General features: G+C 38.2%; 1 protein-coding gene across 3 annotated transcripts in view; it reads left to right on the forward strand.

The window, feature by feature from the left end:
- Positions 1 to 26683, forward strand: part of pak1 (p21 protein (Cdc42/Rac)-activated kinase 1) — a 71710-nt gene that overhangs the window by 22241 nt on the left and 22786 nt on the right. For 2 of the 3 annotated variants that reach the window (XR_007899777.1, XM_051724326.1), the window contains exons 2-4: positions 19576 to 19792; positions 24623 to 24717; positions 25961 to 26108. Coding sequence is in view for 2 of the 3 variants with exons in the window: in XM_051724326.1 (XP_051580286.1) it covers positions 19600 to 19792; positions 24623 to 24717; positions 25961 to 26108 (436 nt within the window). In the remaining variant the exon portion in view is untranslated. Of the gene's footprint in view, positions 1 to 18131; positions 18208 to 19575; positions 19793 to 24622; positions 24718 to 25960; positions 26109 to 26683 lie in introns of those variants that run through there. The other variant, XM_051724327.1, reaches the window with a different exon arrangement.

Raw genomic sequence — 26683 nt, forward strand, 5'->3', positions numbered from 1 at the left:
TCTCAGAAATTTGCCTCCCTCCATGGATCTCCATGCCGGAACCCTGTGAGCTTGCTCGATTTCCAGCGATTTATGGCCTGTTATGTCGAGCAGATTTGGAAGGAGCCCATCCAGGAATTTCACCATATACTGACCCTCTTCGGCCTCAGGAATTCCGACAGTACAGACATTATTCCGCTGGCTACGGTTCTCCATGTCCTCCAACTTCTCTCAGACACGCTCCAAATCCACCTTGGTTAGTAGTGGATTAGCAGATAATTCCCTCTCCAATGACTCCAGATAATCGATCCGTTTCTCGACATCCCCCACTCTTGCAACCATCTCAGAAAACTTTGCCTCCATGGCAGTGATCGATTGAAGTATTACAGCCTGATCCTCCAAGTCAGCAACGACCTTTGTCAGCATTGCCGACATGGCCAGCAACTCTCGCCGCATTTCCCGCATTTCTCCGTCCAAATCGACTCCCTGGCTCGCGGCCCTTTCGGGGTATCAGCTTGAGCAAGTGTCTTTTAATGTCTCCAGAGCCCAAGGATTTTGAATTCTTTGACATATTGTCCTCCTAGAACAGTTATAAAACAGAGTATAACAAATCTCACCGGTTTATATAATTAAAAGTGTTAAAACTAGCAAAGTGCGCAGAGCTCGCCGTTTAAACGTTCAATCCTCGCATGGCGTCACGTGACTCCCCATGACTCCAGTTGTTAAACTAATGCAAATTTATGCAGCCTCTCGTGTGACATAAGCATGTTGGCATGCTCGCGTGAGAACTGACTCATGCGTGATACAACCAGAAGTGCAGCTCGGTTTATTTACAACAACGCTGTGCACAGGCTTAATTAGTTTTGCTATTATTTGAACATGCCAACGCACTTGCATCATGCGATGGGCTGCATGAATTCGCATTAATTTAACCAATGGAGTCATACGGATTACTTTTATGCTGACTGTCTCTGCTTTTTGGAGGCTTAAAGTAGTGATTGACCGTTATGTTTTTTTTTTAAATTGCCGATTTCCAGAGAGCAGGGTTGCCGATAGGCCGATACAATGCCGATATATCACACAATTTAATATAGTAAATAATATAAACAAAAAATTGCTAAAAAATGAATAAACTCTTATTTAGCACTATATTTACTCAATTTCACACTAAGCTTTAACTTTGTTAAAAATAATTAAAAATAATAATATTGTATTTTAAATGGTAGATAGCAGTTTCTTCTGATTTCTGTTTAGTCATCAAATTTTAGTATTTATTTGCACATGAAGAAATTGTTAATATATTATGAAGAAGGAAAAAATAGTACACACAGTAGTCCAGCAACCAAAGATGGTATGTCCACGTTAGCGATCGCATTTTCACAAAAAATACCAAATCAAACCAATTGCTCATACAGTGCATAGTGAATAAGACATTCACTCATAAATGAGTAACTGAAGCACTTTTACTTTGAAGTTGCACGCAAAGTGCACTCGTGCGGATCCAGCACAAGCAGCAGCAATCAACTAACCGTTTAAACGGCCTGGATCACTTGCTTGGATTGTCATGGACTGACCATCATGATTTGTGAATGAGAGGAACTTTTGTTCCTGATCCTGAAGTTTTTGATTATGGCTGATAGAATTCGTGCATCAGAGGAAGATATTAGATGAGCGCTTGACGGGAAGAAAATGCTGGATTTTTGTGAGATTTGTGAATTACATTTTTTTTTAAATGAGATATTTGCATATTTGCAGACGGTATATAATAGATGTTTTATTGATATTTGCCTTTTATCATTAGAAAAGTTACAGGGAACAGTTAAGGAGAGACTGTTAGAATTCTTGCTTCAGAGGAAGATTTATGAGCGCTCCACAGGATGCTGGATCTGCTCAAGTTTTGTGAGGTTTGTTACATCTGTTCAAACGAGATATGTGCATATTTGCAGACGGTATATATCATATTAGTTTTATTGATATTTTTATCATTAGACGAGACAGTTAAAAGTTACAGGGAACTGTTGGAGATAGAGAGGGAGAATGAAACGGGTGAGCACTTCAACATTATGAGCTCAAATGCGTCTGTCACGCCTCTGATATGTGGACTGTTTAAGTGAGACTATGTTGTACGCCAGTCTATTAATGTAGTAATACGATGGCATGTAACAACAAAACTAACCGTGACTGGTTGTTTACATTTGTCAGTCACTTCACATGCAAGCAGCTTATTCTCAGCGCCCTCAAGAATCAAATCGGCCAAAGGGGGAAATTTTTCGGCCGATAATTAAAAAAATTCAGAATATCGCCCGATTTATCGGCCTTGGCAAAATATTGGTTGACCACTACTTTAAAGTGCTGGTCACCATTCACTTGCAATGTGTGGACCTACAGAGGTGAGAAATTCTTCTAAAAAATGTCATTTTTGTTCTGCTGAAGAGAAAGTTATTCACATCTGGTATGGCATGAGGGTGAGTAAATGATGAAAAATTTTTTTTTGGTTGAACTATTCCTTTAAAACCTTCTATTATGTGGCTGGCTACAATTTCTTCATGTGGCGGGAGAATTTCCAAAAACTTGGTGGGCGAACGTAATTGTTCGTGCACCCCTGCATACCGTAGACTTCTATTATTTTTATATAAACTAATTATAATTACCACATACATACCCACACAGCCACATCCTAAACCTTACCGTAAAAGAAAACTTTGTTTTTCCTAATGAGTATGTCCCTAAAGAGAGGTTTTGTCAGATGTTGCTCACTTTTGGGGACAATTTTGACAATTCTAAACTAAGTACGTACACACACACACACACACACAAACAAATGCGCTCGTGGACACACACTTTTTTCTTCTGGAAATGAGGGGAATCCGTGACCCAGCTGTCTCCATTCACCAGCTGTCAAACTCCTCCCACATAAAGCACAATAATCAGAGGTGCCCGTCGCCATGACAACGTGCTGAATAATGTACGCCCGCACGGCATACTGGTAGTGAACTGCTTCAGCAAAGCACACAAAGATATATCATACTTCTCCGTTTTTTGCCTTTGAGTCCACTTTTTAAATTGACCATATTCTACACTTTTTGGCAGACAGGGCTTCCTACCATACCTTTAAGACTTCTACATGTAAATGACTAATTATGAATGGCTAGCCTCCACGTACTGAAGTATATTGGATGTCACAAGATTGCTTCTCTCTTTTCAACATCAACGAGCTAATCTCGTTATGTCCTTTTTCTTAAGACAGAAAAAACAAGGAAGTCTTCCTGATAAAAGTCTTGCTATTTATTCACTCTTTACAATTCCAGCATTTTGAAAATTGTAAGTCTAATCACAAGATCTGGCAAATTCCTACCAGTTGTTCCATTCTGTTTACATGCAAGACAGCTTCCTCAAGCTCAGGTCTGTCATTATTTTCTAGAATACTGTTGGGAGAACACAGCATGTTGAGGAGAGATGTGCTGTTATTTTTTTAAGTGATCGGTCTGGGGGACATTAAAACAGGGCACAACCTGTTCGTCAGGGAACACCCTAATGAAATCTCTGTGTATGCTCTGATTTGATTTCACTTTCTCTTCTGTTTCTCCTGTATATGTAGTATATACACATGCCCTTCAATACTTAACACACACAGATGCAAACAAACTTTCTGTATTTCGTTCTATTTCTTTGGTCTCCTTTTCTCCCTATTTTGTTTCTCTCCTTTCAGCTCTATATACCTGATACCCATGCTCTATTTGAAAGGAGAAAAAGAGGTGGGGTGGGGGTGGTTTGATGAATAATAGAGAAGCCTATTCCTCTACAGGCTGTGCATTATATTCTCATTCACTCCCTAAATCTCTCCCAAACTCTCCCTCGATCTCCAAACACATTCAAAAGTTCTCAGCCAAAAGCAAGGAGAATAAAATTAGGTACATCGGGACGGGTTTGATCTGCTGAGATGGAGTACAAAATTAGTTAGTGGTGTTTGTTAAGGCAAGCATCACTATTACTTGTTGTTTATACTCCAGGGTTAGTTCTTTGATCAGACCACTAACCCTAAGAATTAAACTTTGGGTCTTAACTTGTCCTGCACCGTTTGTGCTATGGACATAAATTATTCCTCAAACCATGCGGCCTGATGAAGACAGGTGTGCTTTTACTTTTCTAAGCGATGAGACTTATGCTTCCACTTATATTGGACTTGCAAGTCTTACCTAGAGACCAGATTATCATACAGACTTTGGGGTGAGGTCTTTTGACTTTCCACCGAGCAACCACCCAGAACACTCTACAACCACTTAGCAATGCCCTAGCAACCACCCACAACACCTTACCAATCGCATAGCAACCCTGTTGTGGCATGGACATAGCACCACTCATATTTTCTTCAGAGAATGTAAAAATCTACTTGTTTTGTGATTCCAAAGAAATTCCAGGGTGGGACGGGGAATGTTTTGTGTATGATGTCATAAGAGATTACAGCTAGCTGACAGGCCCTAGGAGAAAAAGCAGGGAGTTTTAGTTGGCTTTGAGTGCAAGGCAGTCTGAGGCTTAAATTAAACTGATGTGTCTCCTATAAGCACAAGCAGCATAATTATTATACTCTCTTTGCAATAAGAGGCCCAACAGCCATTGTATGTGTGTTTACTTAGTTATAGATTTGGAACAAATGTGTCCTCAGAAGTTAACTAAATATGACAAAAGTTTCTGTTGGAGACATTTGGGAATGCCCTTTTTTTTTGGCAAAAACAAATGAAATTCAAAGTTTTAAAAATGCAAACATTTTTCTATCAGTCTCTATAGTAATTTTTATTAGCTTTATATAAAAATTATAGACGTATGCTGCCATGTAAAGGCAAAACGCAGTCATTACACACTTAGTCGAAACTTTTAAGCAAAATGGCAAAAGGTTTTAATTAGGGTGTTTTGAGGTCAGATAAGGGTATAGAAATATTGTTAGGTCAATATAAAAACAAAAGAAATCCACGCAAAGTTCTCAATCATAGTAATACCAGTGTGTGTGTGTGTGTGTGTGTGTGTGTGAGCCACAAAAGTTTGTGTTTTCGTGTATGTCCATTTTCAGAACTGGAGATGTAATAGCTGGGCTCTTACAGACTGTGTGTGTGTGTTTGTGCGTCTGAGTGTATCTCGGTACATTACTGAGATTTCCTGCTGTGCTGCTCACTTAAGTTTATGTTGCAAACGAACATTAAGCAACATTACGCATGATCTGCTCCACCGGTACTGGAACTAAAACTCAAGGTCTACTGACATTACTATCTGAGAGAGAGAGAGAGAGATATTTAAGAGGAGGAATGAATTACTAGTAGGGAATTACTCCTGACACACCAAGCTAATGCATATAGTGCAGGTGACACCTTCAGAATTTCTATAGGCCGTACAGTTGGCACAGCATGACCAATTACATTCAGGGGATTGGATTGAATTGGGGGACTGGTACTTAGTGCAATCAGCACACACACAGGGGTTGATATAGAGATGTTTGGGTGTGTAGGGATAGGGATTGATTATAGTATTTATAGGTTTGTAGAGTTAGGGGTTGATATAACATTGAATAGAGTTGGGGTTTATGTGTATCAATGTCTAGCATTAGGGGTTGATTTATACAGTAGGTGTGTAAATTTTGTAAAAAGCTTTCAGAATCTTTCTATGTTTTCCTGACTAAAAACGTACCCCCCCCCCCCCCCCCCCAGTTTTATAATTTTATATATATATCTTTTAAAATATATCTTTTTATTTTATTAACCATAACTGTAGTAATTATGGTATTTTTGGCAGAAACAATGGTTGCCATGGCACATTTTTGTAGGGGTTGCAGAATGTAAGATTTTTTTTTTTTTATTTCTGCAATTTGCTAGTGTGCAGTGTGCATGTTTGTGTGCATGTGCTAATGTTTAATTAAAGTTAAAATGTTTTTTTAGTCTGAAAAAACAATCATTTTCCAAAAATATTTTTGAAAGAGTCTGTCTATACAACAATAGTTTTAGTCATAAAGTGAATATCTTAACGTATATAGCAAATTAAGCATATTGTACGATTTTGCAAGTTTGGGTACCAGATAAACACAAAATGTCATATTTGGGTCCTGGACCAAACATTTTTAGAACCCCTGGTCTAGTTTAGGGGTTTATATAGGTTTGTATATACAGTAAGTGTCCAGCGTTGGGGGTTGATATTGGTGGGTATACAGTATCTATTAGGCAGGTGGTTTTAATGTTGTAGCTGATCGGAGTATAGGTGTATAGCGTTATTGGTTGATATAGGTATCAAATGTTTCTGGGTTAATATATAGATGTGTGCACTCACTGAGCTCTTTATTAGGAACACCTGTACACGTACTTATGCATACAATTATCTAGGAATCAGCCAATTGTGTGGCAGCAGTGCAGTAAACAAAATAATTCAGATATGGGTCAGGAGCTTCAGTTAATGTTTACATCAACCATCAGAATGGGGAAAAAATTTTATCTCTGTGATTTAGACCATGGCATTATTGTTGGCAAATGGTGCCAGAAACAAAAAACATCCAGTGAGTGGAAGTTCTGCGATCAGAAACGCCTTGTTGTTGAGAGAGGTCAATGGAGAATGGCCAGACTGGTTCGATTTGACGGAAAAGCTACGGTATATTAGATAATCACTCTGTACAATTGTAGTGACCAGAATAGCATCACATAATGCACAACACGTCGAACCTTGAGGTGGATGTGCTACAAAAGCAGAAGATCATGTCAGGAACTTTTATTAGGACCATAGTTTTCCTAATAAAGTGCTCAGTGAATGTCTACTGTACGTTTAAAGTGTTAAGGGTTGATGTTTAGATGTGTAATAAGATTTCATGTGTTAGGGGTTTATGTTTGTGTGTGTATAGGTGTCCAGCAATGGGGGTTGATATGATACCCTTTATCGTCTATCCCCCTCGATAGCGATTGCTGTTGGGCCCCCACGAAGCACGGGGCCTGGTGCGACCACACCAGTTGCACCGCCCTAAGGACGGCCCTGCTCAGAGCTCAAGAGACAAATATGGTACGTCAAGGATCTCTTGTAAGATGAAGAAGACAACCTGTTATCTATACTGACCCTAGAGAGCTGAAGGTTGTTTATGACCGAATGGAATAAGGATTTGAAACATCACTTTGTGAGAGTTTGCTGATTCTCATATTCATTACTATCAGCATAACTTCCCAGTGATTCTTGTTATCACTATTATTTTGTTTCATGAAAGCTCTGTTAGGCTTTTAGCCTAAAAACAAAATAAAAAAGCTTCTTTTAGGAGAAAAAAAAACTTCTTAAATTTCTAGTGCATATATTTAAACACTTTCTCTTGCCTTAGATGTCTAGAGACATATAGTAGACACATGGTATGGTGGGATTCTTATGTGCTGTGTCTGACTGCTGTCTGAAATAAAGGACTACCCAACAGAAGTGAGTCACACTATTGATCTGATATTCAGAGCCTGTCTTAGACCACTCAGCGCTTAGAAATGCAAACAGAGCCGCAGTAAAGCCACTGGCCCAGGGTAGATCAATAAAATCGACCACACAGAGGCTGTCTTCAGGGTTTCTTACAGGGCATTCCTGTTAGTCAACTTCCAGAATGTGCCATCACAGATTCACTCTAGTGGCGGAGTGTTTTTATTATTTTCAGTGAGTTGAATCTTTAGATATCGTTTACCAAAAAGATTCAGTCAGTTTCGTTCACTGAATTGCTCCTCATTTGATCATAATGACACCAATAGGTGGTGTCGAGCTGATGTTGTTTTGAGGATTTTCAGTGTGGCATTGAATATTCACTCAACAGATTCATTCCATAACACATGACCAAAACAAGTATTGTCATCCTTCATTAAAATCTAAATATACATCTGATACATAATAAAAAAGTAAAAAGTGATACAAATCTGCATATAGTATATTGTTTTTCTTCAACTTTGTCAACTGTTAGGCTTGACTTTTATCAAGCTATAGCAAATGGTAACAGTAGCCTAAATAAATGGATTGAGTTTCAGTAACATCCTATAGTAATCTTAATGTTAGATATATTAGGGACTGACAGCCTCAGTCACCCTTTACTTTCATTGTATGGAAAAAAAGAGACATGGCAATTTTCTTTAAGATTTCTCCTCTTGTGTTCAACAAAAGAAATTTGCATGGGTTTGGAATGACATGTGGGTGAGTAAATGATGACAGAATTTCCACTTTTGCGTGAACTAACCCTTTAAAAGATTTGTTCAAAAACACCAATTTGTTCATGATCCAAACACCATTAGTTCACTCTCTTTTCCTTTACTGTAGACCTGTATAATCCCTTCCCCCTCATCTTTAGGGACACAGAGAGACCCTCCCATCCACCCCACCACTGTTCCGCAAAAAAAGAACGATGCTATTGTCTCTCTCATCTCCCAGAGGACCAAGAAAGCAAGACAAGCGTATGTTCCTTAAACTAACACTTCAGAGGGGGTCTCTCCAATAATATCCCCTCAACTGAATGATGCACGTAGATCTAATCTAAAGCGACACGCTGCAAGGTGTCTAATAGATTATGCTGTAGAGGTTGAGGGATGCCGCCCCTCCTAGCATCGTGGATAGTCGCCTAGTTGCTGGAGGGTTGATGGGATCTAAATTGAAGTTTTATGGTTCCCCTGAAGTGTGTACTCCCTGTTTCCAGTGTTATTTTTTGTAATGACAGATTAATTTAGTTAGAAAGCATCTGCAGGGGAAATACATGTAAATGTCTATGTGGTAATCGAAAAGTTTAAAGCATGTTAGAACCTCAAAACCCAAAAATGGGTTACAGGTCTGTTCTGATTTGGGTTGCGAATGGCGCAATTGGGAAACGCGTTGTGTCAGCTGCGTGGGAGACATGGGTTCGGGTCCCGCATTGAAACCAGGAGGTAATCGCGCTTGCATAATCAGTGATGAGTGCGATTCGGAGGTTGCATTTTTCTCTCTAGCATTACATTTTTAATGCACTGATGGTTAGGTTTAGAGTTTGGGTTAAAACCCCCAAAAATATGCATTCGTCTTCACTGTATTACAGCCTGTACAGCTCTAAACAGTTTAATTAACAGCTCGCTTTGGTGCCCCTCTGTGGACATTACACCTGGAAAATGGAGCTAACACATGCACATACACATAACAACACTTACTGCTTTGGCCACTGGGGGCAGTGTTTCACATTTCAGGAAGCACGGACTGAGCAAGGATATTGCTGTGCCTGTTCAATTAATGGTAATATTAATACATTTCAAAGTTTAATTTTAAGGACATTTTATGTTTATGTTTTGTACGCTAAAGAATTTTGGCACTCTTTTGGGTCGCCACTAATTGTCCGATATAAATTGGGATCCTGCAGCAAAACCGGTTGACAACAACTGTGTTAGGGGCCATTCACACCGAATGCAATTTTTTCATCCGTCTGTGCTGTTTTTCAATTGTTTTCCTATGTAAACATGCTAGACCAGTGGTTCTCAATTTATGACTCTTTATCCCGAGAACTTAGAAAAGGAATTCATAATTCTATGGAGGCAAGGCATAGATCTAATGGGGCCAGAGACAAATAATAAAATATCATCTGCATAAAGCAAAAGCTTATGCACCATACCTCCCGCCACCACCCCTGGAAAATCATCTTCCCTTCTTATCGCGGCTGCTAATGGTTCCAGGGCAAGACAGAACAGTATTGGGGAAAGAGGGCAACACTGCTGGGTGCCCCTATCCAGAGTAAAAAATTTTTGAAACGCCGCTACCGGGTGTCTATAAAGTAACTTAATCCATTCAATAAAAGTATATCCGAACCCGTATATTTCCAAATCTTAAAAAAATAATCCCATTCTACCATATCAAACGCATTTTCGGCATTAAGTGAGCTGGCCGTGACCGGAGTCTGATCATTCACCACTGACCACATAATATTGATGAAACGCCTAATGTTATCAGAAGAGCTGCAGCCCCGAATAAACCCCACCTGATGTATAAGAGATGTCAAAACTTAATCAGTTATCCAGAATATTTGACAATATTTTTACGTCTAGCTGGATCAGGGAAATTGGACGGTAATTCTGACACTCTCTTGGATCTTTGTCCTTTTTAAGAATCAGGCTGATCCGGGCTTGTGTCAAGGTTGGCGGAAGCTTTCCATTCTTTAATGATTCTGTATGAACTTCTAACAAAAGTGGAGACAGTTCTGTAGCATAAGATCTAAAAAATTCAGCGGCAAAACCGTCTGGCCACGGAACCTTGTCTATAGGCAAGTCCTTAATTACCTCGCCAAGCTCTTCCAAGGTTATCTCTGAATCAAGAGAATTTTTTTGCTCATTTGTCAATTTAAGGAGATCTAATGGTTCCACAAAGTTTCTAAAGTCTTCATCAGTAGACAAAGACGTGGAACTATAGAGATCAAGATATAATTCTTTAAAAGCATTATTAATATTAATGGCTGAGGTAAATATTTCACCACCAGCTGATTTCACTGAGGGAATGGTAGAAAAAGACTCTCACTGCTTTATATATCTAGCCAAAAGCTTCCCTGCTTTGTCCCCCAACTCAAAATATGACTGTCTTGCCCTGAATAGACAAAACTCCACCTTCCGCAACAAAATATTATTATATATGTATTTCAATCGGGTCAATTCTCTGAGGCCATCAGAAGGTATTCGGTGCATTTATAATTGTTTTTAGATCTTAATTTGTATTAGTAATTTTCCGCCTGTTGTCATAGATGGATACTTGCGTGATGGTAAATGGAAATGTGTTTATATATGATTTTTTTGTTTTTACCACATCATTATTTTAATTGATTTTTCGTTTAGTTTGAAGCACAATTTAATTTTCAATGCAAAATCACTGAAGCAAGAATATTCACTGATCCCTCAGCCAGGGGGGTTGACGATGTAATTGGATATTGTGAGATAGATATATATATATATATATATATATATATATATATGTTTTTGTTTTTTTTATAAAAATATTGTGAACATATTTCTTGCATATCGCCCAGCCCTAGGAGGGAACAAAACAAATTTATTCACACACATTCAAAGTCATTGCCCTTCTGATGCAGCTAAACTGGGTCCTGGGATGATAGGTAATAAAACACCAACATTAAACCTGCAACAACCCACAATAAGTGACGTATTTGCCCAGACAACAAAATACCCGACCGGTAGCCCATGATGGAGAGAATGCACAGATGAAGTAGGTTCGTTGTCAAAGAGATTTTTCGTTGCCCTTCACAACTGAACAGCACACATTTTAATTGCACTTATTTTTTTTCAGTTCCATTTTAATTTTTTGTTAAATTAAATAAAAAAGTTCAAAGTTTGAAATTAAGCTGCCTTGTGTTATTGTGTAGGCTATTGCTTAATGAAAATTACCCCATAGTACTACTTAGTGTCCAACCAGCGGTAATACCGGTGTTAGTCGGTTTGAACGTGAACACCGCACCGGTGTGGAAATTATGATATCGTGGCAAGTCTACTATGGTATTATAACCTTTTTGGACATTTAACATGGTGATATTTGTGATAACTATGTAAATATACCATCGTACATATGGAAGCATATTCACATGTGATTTTTGCTCCTAGATGTCAGGTGACAATACATTTGGAACATTTGTCATGATGGCTTGTCATTTTTGTTATAAACATGCTGTAATATGCAGACACAATCATGATGTATCAATTATTATTCAAAATGTTTGAAATATGCTTTTTGCTTGATTTCTCTCTACGATGCTCTTTTAGGAAAAATATAACAAAAAATTAAACCTCAGATAATTTCTGTGTATATTTAGTATCTGGTGGACTGTGCCATTTTTAATATATGATAAAATATACACTTGAAGTCTCTGCCTCACCCCGCCTCCTGGTGATAAACTCATTAGCATATACATAAAGCTGTAACAGTCTGTAAAACAACCCCGTGGTCACCGCCTCTGTTTTATGATCATCTTTTAATAGATGTCTGTCTGTGTATTCATAACACATTGCTCATTTTGACACTGTGTGTCTGCTGCTCATATGCAATGTGCATTCCGTCTTTGAACATCAAAATGTGTAATTTCGTCTGGAGGGTGTGTTTGTTTGTTTATATGCATGAATGCTGAGCTCCAGCAAACGGGCTGGCCCACTACCCAGTTTAACTGCAGGAGGGAGAAAGTGTCCTCCTGTGCAGATGTGAACTATAGTGTCCTGCTGGGTTTGAATGTTTGTTTGTTTTTAAGTTGGATCTCCAGGATGACAGACCAACAGAGGTTTGACACAACTGAGCCCTGAGTGTGTTCCGCTGTGTGAAAGATTCTGTGCATGACGGGGAGAATTCACCCAGTTTTGAAATAATGTATTGAATATATATATATAGGCTAGCTGTTCCACCATTATATGGTTTTAAAATAGGGATGTCGATTTAACACATTAATTTAGTGAGATTAATTACATAAAAAATTAGCGCAATTAATCATGCCCCCTGACTTGCACATAAATCCTATGATAAAAGTACATATTTTTCTACCCTCAGAGCAATTCAAGTTTGAAACATATGTAACTTTGTGTTTTATGAGCCCTGTCAGTAGGGGGCAGTCAGCACGCCTCAACAAACCTCACAACCAGCCACAGAATGAGAGGTGCCTGAGCAAAGCACAACAGAATTACATTTTCAAATGATTTTTGAAAGTTTCCACTACTTTTAACTTGACACAGTGTCCTTAAAACTCAGCGTTTGTTACAGTGAGCATGTTTATATGCATTTTCTTACATCGATTATGCTTATTAAGCCAACAATGTGTGTGGTCATGTAAATGCATTAAACAGCTTTCCTTTATCGGTGTGAATAAATAATAAAATAATTTTTATAATAAAATCATAAACGGCTTAAGGATAAACCGATCGACACAGTACATTTTTGCCCATTACACCCATTAATTTTACAGGCGTTGTTACCAGCTTAAGCCCCGTATACACTTGCAGCGACTTTATCGCTTGATGTTGATAGTCTCTGTACTATGAATTCACCAGTGGGTGTCCCTACTGGCCATGTCTTTTGAAAATATGATCACAGATGAGGCATTTTGCTAGTAAAGCTACGATTTCATTCTAATTTGATAAGGAATCAGTTTTCTTGTCCATAAAAATGAACATTCTTCAGGAGAGAGTGTTTTTAAATGAGCTGCAGCAGTGCTTATTGCATCATATCATTAATAAGATGAACGAACTATCAATGTATGAATCAAACTCACTCATTTGCATAAAGTTAAACTTTTCTCAACTTTGTCGTGTCACCGTAAGTCGCCAGCTCTCATTGACAATGAACGAGCTGAGGTCGCTTTGTCGCTGGAAGTCGCTGCATGTGTGTACAGGGCTTTATGCAATGTGTGCAAGGGTTGTGCGCATGCCTCTTCGCGGTTTGACGTCAAAAACGGAGAATAAGTCGAATATTTCAAATCTCATGTAAATACAGTTTTCTTCCTTTGTCAGGTTTTTGTCGGGCATTTTAAGACATCATAGGCACGCTCCCGAGGCAAAGGCAGTTCCAAAAGGCAGGTATATTAATTATGCTGCCTCCTAAGATATCTTGTTTTGGCCAAATTCTAAGGTATCATCGTATGTATCCTTCCCTGGGTAGGCGATCCCAGAATGCACTGTGATGAGCTCGGTGGAAAAAATAAATCCAAGATGGTGGACAAAGTAAGAGAAATGTTGTTTATAAATATACTTACAATATTTTCAATACTGAAAATTATCGATAAAAAAAAATGGTTTAATATGATAGAAAACTGACTATTTTACCCAAATTGTGTGTGCGCTATTTATGCTCATTAGAGTATTGCGTTGTTCCTCTTGCATCACCTGAGTTTAAATCAGATGCGAGTCGATTAATAAATCGGCATTTCATGTAACTTATTCGTTTAAAAATGTTCAAAATGGAAATCCATCTCACCATTAATTTTCTTATTCTTTTACATGAAATCTCATTGGTCCAAAGTCTTGGTACACTTAACTATATGTTAAACACCAAATATGTTCTGATTGGCTGTGATAAAATCATGTTGCACAGCATTTTCATCTTCAGTGCGGACAGACGCATTACTTGTCGCTGGAAAATTGGTTAGGACAAGTAAAAAGGGTCAGTTTTGATTTATGTTGTCTACCTTCCTGTAAGTCTCTTCCTCATGCTGTCTGTGAATGAGCTTTCAGAGTTGATGGATTGGAAGAGGAGGTGGTCTTGATTTGGATTCTGGTCTCAGTAGACTTGTTATGAAACGGATCTGTCATGTCCGCGAGCCTGTTACTGTGTGTCAGAGCAGACTGTATGTAGAAGAGGAGAGCGCGAGTGCTCAGAAGTTCAAATAAGGTTCTTTGAGGTGCAAAAGCAGGACATGTGTTGGAAATCTGAATGCATGCACTGGAATGAAAGAAGAGAAAGGTTTATTTCATTTATATGGAATGTCTTCACTGGAAGAGAATTTGCAGGAAGAAAAAAAACGGCAGAAGAGAGAGGAGAGAACATGGTCAGACTTCATGTCTAAGTGGGTGCTTTTGAGCGCTCAGATTTTATATTTTGTATTTTTAAGACTGGCTACATTATTACGGTCTTTGAAACCTTGAAAAAGAGATGGACAACCCCCTGGTTGAAACATTGAAATACAGTTACATTTGTTTACAGAATCAACAAAATGATGCTCATGAAAAAACACGTGTTTAAAGATGCTTTTGTAATTTTAGTTTCGGAAACAGAAAGAAACATTATTCCCTGTTAATAAACACTTGTCTACACTGTGTGTGTATTTGTGTATACACTCTCTCTCATATCCCTGTTTAGTATAATTTTCTTAGCACCAGTTTGAATGGGATCAAACAGCATGTGTGCCAATTCTGTCGCGGCATGGCTTCACTGCGGTAATGAAAATCTGTTCGTGGCCTTGAGCTGCGGGTTTGATAAAGGACGTTTCTCCACAGACACACGGCTTGAGGTGCAAATTAACCGAGTGTCAGAGAAACCACTTCAGAAAGCATTTCCCAAAAACTGTCAAGAGACTCAAACAGATGTCAAAACACCAGCATTTTAATGGTTTGAATTCAGAATGATCAAAAACCTTCATATATCTGCTTTGTTCTTTGAGTCTGTCGAGGATAGCCCTGAATTAAAATGAAACTTTTCTGTGCCAGCTATTCGATTTTCCCTACTCCCTTACTCTGCTCCTTGACAGGACAATTCTTAATTTCACCATGCTCCTAAATTTATAGCAGTGCTGGCTATTTTAATAACTGAATCAGCTGTGTCTCAGTCACACTGCGCTCTATGAAGGGGGGGGGGGTGCTATTCTTATCTTGATGAATGATGTTTCTTTTGTTCTGTGTGATTTCACATGAGCTAAAATAACTCCACCTGATCTCTTTCTGAGCGGCTCATCGCACAGTATTCCAGTTGCCTCCAAAACACTTTGTTCTGGGTAACACTGGATAGAAATACCAGCCGGCTATTCGTTTAGAGAGATTGCTAATTGAATTGTAATTTCAAGTGTCAACACTTACAAAAAAAGTAGCAATCTGTTGTTTTTACATGTACCGTGGCAGTATCTTGGTTTTTTGGACATGAATGTTTTTTTTTTAAAGATGTACCATGGAATTACCATGCTTTTAATGTGTCCAAAAAGACATGTTATTTTTGTTACATATTTAAAACGTAAAATGTAACATGGTTATACTATATTTTTTGTAAATGTACCATGGAACTATATAATGATATTCTTTGGAGTATATCTTGGAGTACCATGTATGTTCTGTGTTAATCATTGGTGTGTATTATAGTTCCAAAATGGTATGTATCAAAGTACCAGACAGAAAGCGTTAATAACAGTATTTGGTTTGGTTAGTTATTTCATTTTGTTAGTTAGTTTGGTTGGTCTGTTGGTTACCAATTTCCATTTGCAAGTTAGTTATTTTAGTTGGTTGGTCGATCGATCCTTTGTTCGGTTGGTTCGTTATTTAGTGTGGTCAATTTCTTAGGTTGGTTGGTCAGTTAGTTATTTAGTTTGGTTGGTTATTTATTTTGTTTGGTTAGTTATTTATTTTGGTTAGTTACATCATTTTGTTAGTTAGTTTGGTTGGTCGGTTGGTTCAATTGGTTAGTTATTTAGTTCAGTTAGTTATTTAGTTTGGTCAGTTACTAAGTTAAGTTGGTTGGTTGGTCAGTCAGTTAGTTATTTAGTTTGTTTAGTTTTGTTAGTTTGGTTGGTTGGTTGGTCAGTTAGTCAAGTGGTTGATTTCAGTTGATTAGTTATTTAGTTCATTTGGTTATTTAGTTTGGTTGGTTGGTTATTTAGTTTGATTAGTTAGTTATTAAGTTTGGTCAGTTACTTGGTTAGATTGGTCGGTTAGTTATTTAGATCATTTGGTTAGTTACTGTTTTGTCGCTTAGTTTAATTGGTTATTCGGTTAGTTATTTAGTTGGGTTGGTTAGTTAGTTAATTAGTTGGGTTGGTTAGTTAGTTATTTAGTTCAGTTGGTTGAATGTTTTATTTAGGTTGGTTGGTTAGTTATTTAGTTTGTTTGGTTAGTTTGTTGTTTAGTTGGTTAGTTATTTAGTTCAGGTTGGTTAGTTATTTAGTTTGGTTGATTAGTTAGTTAGTTAGTTTGATTGTCAGTTAGTTATCGAGTCTGTTAGTTAGTTATTTAGTTTGGTTTCTTTATTTAGTTCAGTTGGTGAATTATTTAGTGTGGTTTGTTTGTTAGTTTGGCTGGACAGTTAGTTTGTTAGGTATGTTTTGTTTTCTTCATAAAATGACCCCGTAAAAAGGGATAAGATGGCAATAGAGACAGTATAAAAGAGTAAAGACATGTCAGAGAGACAGCTGAAGAGAAAGTTCTTGAGATGGTGACTAAAGCTGAATGTTTTAAGTCTTGGCAGGGGTGTTTTTGGAGTGTGTTTGACCTTATTCACTGTGTCATGTTCATCATGGCCTCCAGTGGATGGGAATTCTCCTTGCGATCTACAAGTAGTGTGTCAGCAACAGTTTTCTAAATAATAAGACCTGAGCGACCACAGCTTTCACAGATGAGCAGTCATGCCACATTGATGTCTGATGTCTCGCCAGTACGTCACAGCTGCACTGAAGCAGCTCAGGAAAATCATCAGATCTTATCATGTAATTTAAGTATGAATGACATAATAAACAGACGTTTGAGTCTGAGGTACAAGCTGAAATGATTTCTTGTCACAGTATATTAAAGGGTAGGTTGCTTTGGTTTTTATGTGGTTGTTTTCCTGTAGCTGAACTTTATTCTTGTCTTTGCTATTCAGACTATAGAGGGGGAACACACAAGTTTTTCTGTGAATGAGGCCCTTTGTTTAGTCCAATAAGAAGCACCTGGTTAGAAGCTTGTGTGACGGTCGAACAGCACTTGAGGTCAATTTAATTACCGCAGACAGACCAAAGTCCCCGAGACATTCTAATTTCCTCATTCTTCTTGTTGTTTCACTTGTCTTTGTGTTTTAAACTAGTATTTTGAAGACACTTAAATGTAAAAAAACATGCTGTGTGTTATATATGCAAAAAAAAAGTTAAATGCCCCTGAAAATCCATTCCGGGTGCAAATATTTCTCCTTTAAAAACTGTCACTTGTGTGTGTGATTAAAGAGACCAGTGTGATGACAGAGCTCTGTTAAAAGTGACAGCACTGTCTGAAATGTGAATCCACATGGAGCTGTGTGCGCTTTTCAGTCAGCTTTATGTGTGTGTGTGTGTGTGTGTGTGTGTGTTTGTGTAAGGGTGGGGGGGGGGGGGTTGGTGGTTCACATGTCCAGATCGACTCTTCACTCACACAACAATCCCTGTCTGTCTGAAATACTCTTTCACTAACTGTCGAACTCTAGTGTGACTTTAACATTCTTGTGATGTGTCTAATAATGTGTTTGTTTGCCCTGTTGCATTTAGTTGTCTGTTTGATATGTGATTAAGAGTGTTTATGGGTATTACGGTTTGTTTTGTCTGTGTGTGTGTGTAGTTCTCAGTCTGCTCTGCGATATCATGTTACACCATTCATGGCGAGTCACTCACAGATCAAACTCACCTGTGACATCACATCAGGGAGGGCACAACCTCTTAAAACCGGCAACACACACACTGTCTCTCAGACACACAAAGTCTGCATGGTCAGGATTTGGAGTCCTATTCTTACTGGAATACTGGCTGTGGTTGGGTGTCAATATGCAGAGAAGAGTTTGGTAAGGTCAAGTATTTATTACAGAATGTGTTAATAGGGTCAGTGTTTGCCCACATTAATGATCTAAAAAAAGATCAACAAAAAGTCTTGTCTTTATATGTCTAAGCTGGTTTGTTTGTCAGGGCTTTGCATGTGTTTAGTGCTTGTATTTATTCTGACACCGTGTTATCTCCGTGTCTTGGTTGGATTGTTTGCACACATACATATACAAGCCAAAAATAATACAGACTTGTCAGTCTTATGTAATGCTTGAGGGGGGCACAGGGGTGTCGGAGCTGCTGTGCTGAATCATGGGGTCATGCTTTGGTTAATCAGGAATCATGTTTTTGGTTAATGTTCATACTTGGTTGTTCTACAAGGGGAGATCATTATAAATTCCAAACCCCAAATATAAAAATCCAGCATAGAACCTATCCTGCATTGTTTGTGCAATGTGCTGTACATGAATTAAGTCTCTATGATATTCTGTTCTTAGATATGGCTTGGATCCTCTCTTCGGTGTGAATCTATAGCATATAGGGGTCGGCAGCCTTTTTGACATGGAGTGCCATTTTTTATTTTCCTGGCTAATGGCTGTGCCGACAGAGAGCATAACAGTCTGGTTCCAGAAGTAAATATCCCATTCATTTTTTCCATAGCGGAATTGATTTTTAACTTTAACTTAAAAGCCTTTAAAGACAGACCTACCTTGAGCTCCGAGGTTGTCAGTCGATGGTATATGCTTCTGTTGAAGCCATCAGTTCCATGATATTTCAACTTCATCTTTTAAAAATAGTTTTTAATAGCGGTATTTCCTAAAGAGAACTGCGGCGAACAAAATGTGGCAATTTGGCAAACAAGCTCTGCAGACATCGCCCATTCCATGACGCACTATGAATGTCTCATGTAAATGAATTGAGACGGTCTCCCTATATTCGGAAACTACTTGAAATAATATCAAAATCTATTGTTTCTATACTTATGATCAACAAACTTTAAATCAGTAGTTTTTTTTTTTTTCATCCTTTTTAATTCGATTACGTCATTCACAATGCTTCATGGAATTGTGATTCATTCCCTCATTAAAAATGTTAAGCACACAGGCTTGTACCTATTGTCCTTTTGTCCAATTTTTAAATAATTTGTGCTTCAAATAAAAGTTGTGATTCACCTCGGAGCTGGTTGGTTTGGTTCATGGCTTTTATAAAGAATTTTATGAAATCCCTATGGAAAAAAATCAATTGAAAAATACCTCTGGAGCCAAGACGGCTGAAAAAATGGACGAGCACTGTTGTGCTCTGTTGTGCTTTCATTCTACCAACCCCTACTGTTGATTGACTTCAACTACTCCTCTTTTCACTAACTCCAACTCTGATTGGTTGTGTTTTAGATTTAGCCACACATAGAGCTAAAGATGTCAGACAATGGAGAAGTAGAAGACAAGCCACCAGCTCCACCCATGAGAAACACTAGCACCATGATTGGCTCGTCAAGTAAAGACACAGGCCCCCTCAACCATGGCTCCAAACCACTGCCTCCCAACCCGGAGGACAAGAGGCGGAAAGAGGGATTCATTCGATCGATACTCACTGGAGGAGGTGACAAGAGTGAGTGACAGTCATTTCTCAGCAAATGTAACTCACTAATGTTATGTAATGTTTTCTACAAGATAAGGAGTAGTCTTCCTCATAGGGGGAACACAAGGGTCTTGAAAGTCAATCCTCTGTTGAGCTGCATTCAAAACTCAAATTTTTTAAGAAATTTGTACACTGTACAAATATATACTTCTCATCCTGACCAGTGCTGAGAAAAGTAACAGGGAACGTGCAACATTGTGATGTGTTGCTTCAGTAGCAGTCTGGAGAATAATTTACACCTCAATAATGATACTGAGAAACTTTAAAGAAATAGTTCACCCAAAAATGAAAATAGTCATCGTTTACTCCACCACATGTTGTTCCATACCACTATGACGTCCTTCATAAAAGCAGATGTTAGGCAGAATGTTCACGCTGCTCTTTTCCATGTCATAAAAACATATAGTGACCTGGAGCCGGATTCACGTAAATGTTCTTAAGAAAAAAATTAAGAAAGGTCTTAGAATAAATTATAAGAAGTTCGTAAGAACGTTCCTAAGTGCAATTCTTGAAAAATTCTTCTCAAAAGTTCTCATATATTTTTTTTGAATGTAAAGTGCGTGAGATGTGTTAGTTTAACGACATTAACCATCACAGGAGAATTTACTTGCTGGTAACCATTTGATAACTTTTAATTTTAAATGGAGGAAAAGAAAAGAAAAAAACTTCAGTAGACAAGAGCTGGATATTCTTGTTGAGGAATTTACTGCAAGGAAAAAGTTCTCCTTGGGAAGCTTGAGAATTATATCATGTCGGAAATTAAGAGGCGGGTAAATGGGAAAGGGTGGCGGAGGCTGTCTCCACTGTGCCCAACTCCGATAGGGATGTGGATGGGGGGTGAAAAAGAAAATCTCCACTTTCTAATGTTATAATTATTATTTTTTATATGAACTCTAAAGATCGTGGAGAGAGAGCGCTATATGCAGCGCATCCGTTTGAATTAGCGTGATTGGTCACCACATTAAGAAGCTTCAAAACAACATTTATTGTTTGAATTTTATGATAACATTTACATGGTTTACAAGCTGAAAATAAAAATATCATTAAACACAAAACACTTTTTTTGGTCTAAAATCACATTTCTAAGTAAACAGCCCATTGCAACTTCAGACTAAACATGAAAAAGTTAATTCATTAAACATCTTACCTTTTAGAATTTAAGACAACTGTGAGATTATCCTAACTTTAAGATGTTGTTTACGAAGATTTTTAAGAATTTTTTTTTCGAGAATTTGAATGCTTACGTTTTTTCTTAAGAACTATCTTAAGAAAAAAGATAAGAACTTTCTTAAGTTTTTTCGGGAATACAAAATATTCTTTTTTTTTAATTTATTTTTTTTTACATTTTTATTGATTCAGACTTATCACAAAGAAAAAACCACAACATATATAATGAATCACATTTAACATTAAACCCCCACTGTTACCCCTACGACTTCCATCCCCTTAAAATAATCTGCCTACCAATCATAACACTGGTCAAAACCCAATTTTTTATGTACTTATCCCCCAAATTTATGACCGCCTCATCTCCCAAAATACAGAGTTTGGGGCAAAACGAAATTTGAGTGCCCAACACGTCACATACAAAACTCTGAATCTTCAACCAAAATTCTTGGATCTTACCACACCCCCAAAAAACTTGGGTTGTGTCTCCATCTTCTGATTGGCATCGCCAGCAGGTGGGTTTGTCTTTAAGACCAAACCTATACAATGTAGATGGGGTCCAATAGAATCTATGTAAAATATTAAATTGCATAAGGCACACCCTTGCATCTCTAGATGCAGACTTGACGTTTTTAAGAATCCTAGCCCACACTCAAATTTAAATCTTTCTCCCATAATCTCTTGATAGAAGTTAAAGCTCTGCCCCCCAGACTCTGAATTAGCAGGGAGTAATACACTGATGCCTCATGACCTTTTCCAAAAGCAGTAATCACCTCTCCCAGAGTATCTGCCACTTTAGTGGTGTGTGTGCTACTCCCAAAACAATACAGAGTAGTTGGCGCAGCTGTAAATACCTATAAAACTGAGATCTGGGAATCACAAAAAGTAGAACCAAATTTTCAAAAGATCTCAACACTCCACTCTTATATAGGTCACCGAGTGTAGTAACCCCCCTCACAATCCACTCTGACCAGCAGAAAGGGGACTTATTAATACATAATTTAGGGTTCAGCCATATGCTTGAGGCAACATTTAAATAAATGTCTGAATTAAACACACTGGACACTTGTCCATACCGAGTGCAAATGCAAAATAACGGGGTGTAACTTAACTTCTCCGATTAGTTTGATAGAAAGGCTTTGCAATGGCGAAATAGGGGCAAGAAATTCCTGTTCAGTACAAAACCAGTGAGGGGCTCCCTCAGGTGGAAACGACCAATGAGCCAAATGTCTGAGACCGAACGCATAATAATAAAACAAAATCTTGGGTAGGCCTAGCCCACCTTTGTCAGTCGGCCTATGTAATTGAATGTATTGAAATGTAATCTGGGACATTTACCATTCCAAATGAAGGACTTCGCTATGCTATCAAATTGCTTGAAATAAGAGAGGGGGACATCTACAGGGAGAGATTGTAACAGGTAGTTAAATTTTGGAATACAATTCATTTTAATAACATTAACCTTCCCAAACATAGATAAATGTAATGAAGCTCACCTGCCCACATCGCTCAAACCTTTTTATTAAGGGGTCGAAATTAATTCTAACTAAATCAGACAAATTTATTGGGAATAAAACGCTCAAATACTTAATGCCCTGTTTGGGCCACTGGAAGGTGCCCGGCTGGAAAGCCGTTACTGGGCAGTACGCTGTCAGAGCCAAAGCTTCGGATTTAGACCAACTGACTCTGTATCCTGAGAATTAGAAAAGGAATTAATAATTTTGTGGAGGCAAGGCATAGATCTAGTGGGGTCGGAGATGAATAATAAAATATCATCTGCGTAAAGCAAAAGATTATGCGCCAATACAAAATATTATTAACTTTTTTTTTTCAGTTACAAATTAAGAAAATGGTAGTTAAGAACAAATTTCTTAAGAACGTTTTGTAAATTCGGCCCCTGGGGCTGTCAAGCTCCACGTAAGGGCAAAAAAGCACCATGAATGTAGTCCGTATAACTTGTGCGCTGTGCTTAAAGTCTTCTGAAGTCATGCGAAAGCTTTGTCTGAGGAACAGACTGAAATGTAAGTCATTATTCACTGAAATTCTTCATATAGTCTGCACATTCTAACTTGCCTGAAAGATCCTTGACTAGACTGTTTCAGGGTCAAGCCAGCGCAGAGGGAGAACCAGAAGTCTGTGTTGTGTTTAAGAGGCATTAGCAGCATCCACTTGGTGCTGTGTCCGATGAATGACACAAACAGAAACTGGTGCAAAGCAAATGCTGACATGGTGAAATCGATGCCTGACTGTCTATTCATGCATACATATTAGGGCTGTCAGTCTATTCAAATTTTTAATTACGATTAATCGCTTTTTTGTTGTTGTTGTTAATCGCAATTAATAGCAGATTTTGAAAATTCTGAAATTTGAAACCATATATACTTATTTTCCTGTCAAAATGCATTTATTTCCATCTTATGAAAGAAAACTAAACAATATGTAACATATGTAACCAGTAAAAATATGTAATATAATGCTTCATTAACATTTTCCAATCAAATCCTTCCACAGTATAAAGATAGAAATGCACTAAAATAGCACCAATTCAAGTAACATTAAACCTTTCCCAAAGTCTAATTGGAAGGTTGACATATTGAAAGAATGAGTATTCATTCATAATTTCATATTTCTGTATTCATAATTTTACATTAAAATATTCATCTCTAAACATTATTTATGCATTTGCAACTACTGTGTAAATGCATTTATTCCTGCTCTCTGAAAATACACCTAATTGCCACTTCAGATGCAGCTTTTGTGCCACTTTTGCTGTGTAATGATGGCTTTAGTCTCCATAGGTTTAGTATTCATTGCAATGGGCATTAAATCTCTTAAACTCTCATCCTCCACAGTATTAATCTGCCGGTAGACTGTGATTATCTGCTTTCCTACAGTAATAGTGAAGCTGCGTTCATGATTCGTGTCACAGAGCGTCAACACCAGCATCCGGCACCGCTTTGAACTCCACAGGAAAAGGAAAAGCAGAGTGATAGTTGAGACTTGGCATGCTTCAGTGGTAATTAAAATCTGCCTTACATAGGCTGAAAATACTTGATTTCTATCACAAGTCCCATCTGGGCTTGTTTTGTACATTAAATAGCGCTAAGAGCTCCTTTCTCCATCATTTTATCACTGACAGCGAAGCACTGTTGTAGTGTGTCTGTCACTGTAATGACTTTGGGTGGACATATTACAAAGTTTCCGCCCTCCCAACAAGTGTTTATGCTGTATTAATGGTAAATCCGTTAATCGCGATTTAAGAAAAATGAACGCGTTAAACGTTTTAAATTTATTGCAAATAAAAAAAAATTCCAACGTTTGAAATTACTGATGACCTGACTGGAGAGCTGCAGGAGAGGGGAAGATTTTCAGTGAATAACGGCTTACTTTTAGGTCTGTTCCTCATACAAAGCTATCATATGGCTTTTGAAGACTTGAAATATAGTTCATGGAGGTGAAAATAATGGAATTTGATTGAATTTTAAATGAAGTTTCATAAACTGGAGGATGACAATGTTTTGAAGAAAAATGTCAAGTTTATGCTCATAGTGCATGTTCACTTAGACTGATTTTGACTTGCTTTAACTGTGCTCTCATTCTCTTTCTGTTTCCCCGCCCCCTGCCATCCCTCAGCCAATAAAAAGAAGGAGCGGCCGGAGATTTCTCTACCCTCGGACTTTGAGCATACCATCCATGTTGGCTTTGACGCAGTCACTGGAGAGTTCACTGTAAGTGTGGGCAAAGTGGTCTCTGCAATATGTATATCTATAAAACAATATGCCATTTATACATTTATTATATAGTGACTAGATTTCAATAAGTTGCCCAATTTACCTACATTGACCCCATATAGGGCCTACTTTTCTATATCATTGGACCATCATTTTGCGGCTCCATTTGCCATGTTTTCACCCAATCACAGGGGACAACATATTGGCTTTTATAAAGGAGAAGCATCCTTTTCCTGGGGCACTATTACAATATTTAATTATCACCAATTCTAGTCAAATCTAAATGGAAGATTGAATAACAAAAATCAGCATTGTTCAACAGTGCATTCAGGTTTTTACACTTTACTAAACCTGCAAAATGAATGAATACAATCAGATCATGATAAAAAATGTTTTCCTTGAATAGTTAGACAGCTACCCATTTTACACCCTCATCTTGAGATAATATTTTTAATAACACAAACACAAAAAGACAATATAGAATTAACTTTCGACATTGTTTCTCAAACAATTAGAATCTTACAACAGTGTCCGCAGGTCCAGAACTGTCCTCAGTCTTTTTAGATTGGTATTATATTTATGATAAGACACTTAATGAGCTCTGCTCTTTGCCTGACCCCCAGATCAGCCATAAGATTAGTTTGTGACACTGAGAAGAGTTCTCTCTGTGGGTGTAATGAGTGTTAATGAGAGCCAGCGGGTCGCTCTGTTGCCAGAGACACTCAAATTACTTCAGTCCATTAGTCCTTAAACTGATGACAGTGGTCAGATAATCTAAAGACAAGCTCTACACCACTAACATGCTTATACTTAGCACAGTTTAGCCATTTTTGTGTGTTGTATATATCAGGCGGTTAGTGAACAGACCATGGGCGGTCCGCAGGTGTGCAGTCTGAGACTATTAAGTTGGAAACAAGACTGTTTACTATTATATGTCTGGACAGAGGCAACCATTTTTTATTTTTTTGAAGAGTGTCATTTCTACCACTAGTGTCGCCAAACTGACCACTAGTGTTTTCAAACAAACTCACACCATTGGTTGAGCCAATTTTGCCATGAGGCTGGTTGGGGTGCTCAAAGAAAAATAACAATGTTTTGATAGCACCACAGAGCCACAGTGTTTTAGAGGAATCAACCTACGAATGCCTTACAGTACTTGAATTATGTTAGCAGAAATTATTTTAACATGGAAAAAATAACAAAATTCACTTTGAGTTGTATTTGTTCCTATTATACATAGGGAATGCCTGAGCAGTGGGCACGGTTACTACAGACATCAAACATCACCAAACTGGAGCAGAAGAAGAATCCACAGGCGGTTCTTGACGTGCTTAAATTCTATGACTCTAAAGAAACGTCCAACAGCCAGAAATACATGAGCTTTACAGGTGTGACACACACAAACACACAAATAATACACATTTTCTGTTTTCAAATCTTTTTGAGGGATGCATGCACACAGGGTGTCTGTATGAGTGAGAGCCAACCTCATGTCGTTCTGTGAGGATTATTTCAACATCTCCGCACCTTGGGTGCCTGGGTAGCTCAGCGAGTATCGACGCTGACTATCACCCCTTGAGTCGCGAGTTCGAATCCAGGGTGTGCTGAGTGACTCCAGCCAGGTCTCCTAAGCAACCAAATTGGCCCGTTTGCTAGGGAGGGTAGAGTCACATGGGGTAACCTCCTCGTGGTCGCGATTACTGGTTCTCGCTCTCAGTGGGGTGCGTGGTAAGTTGTGCGTGGATCGCGGAGAGTAGCATGAGCCTCCACGTGCTGTGAGTCTCCGCGGTGTCATGCACAATGAGCCATGTGATAAGATGCGTGGACTGACTGTCTCAGAAGCGGAGGCAACTGAGACTTGTCCTCTGCCACCCGAGTTGAGGTGAGTAACCGTGCCACCATGAGGACCTACTAAGTAGTGGGAATTGGGCATTCCAAATTGGGGATTAAAAAAAACTAAACA

The sequence above is a fragment of the Myxocyprinus asiaticus genome, chromosome 18 (genome assembly GCF_019703515.2).
Source record: "Myxocyprinus asiaticus isolate MX2 ecotype Aquarium Trade chromosome 18, UBuf_Myxa_2, whole genome shotgun sequence".
Taxonomy (NCBI): Eukaryota; Metazoa; Chordata; class Actinopteri; order Cypriniformes; family Catostomidae; genus Myxocyprinus; species Myxocyprinus asiaticus.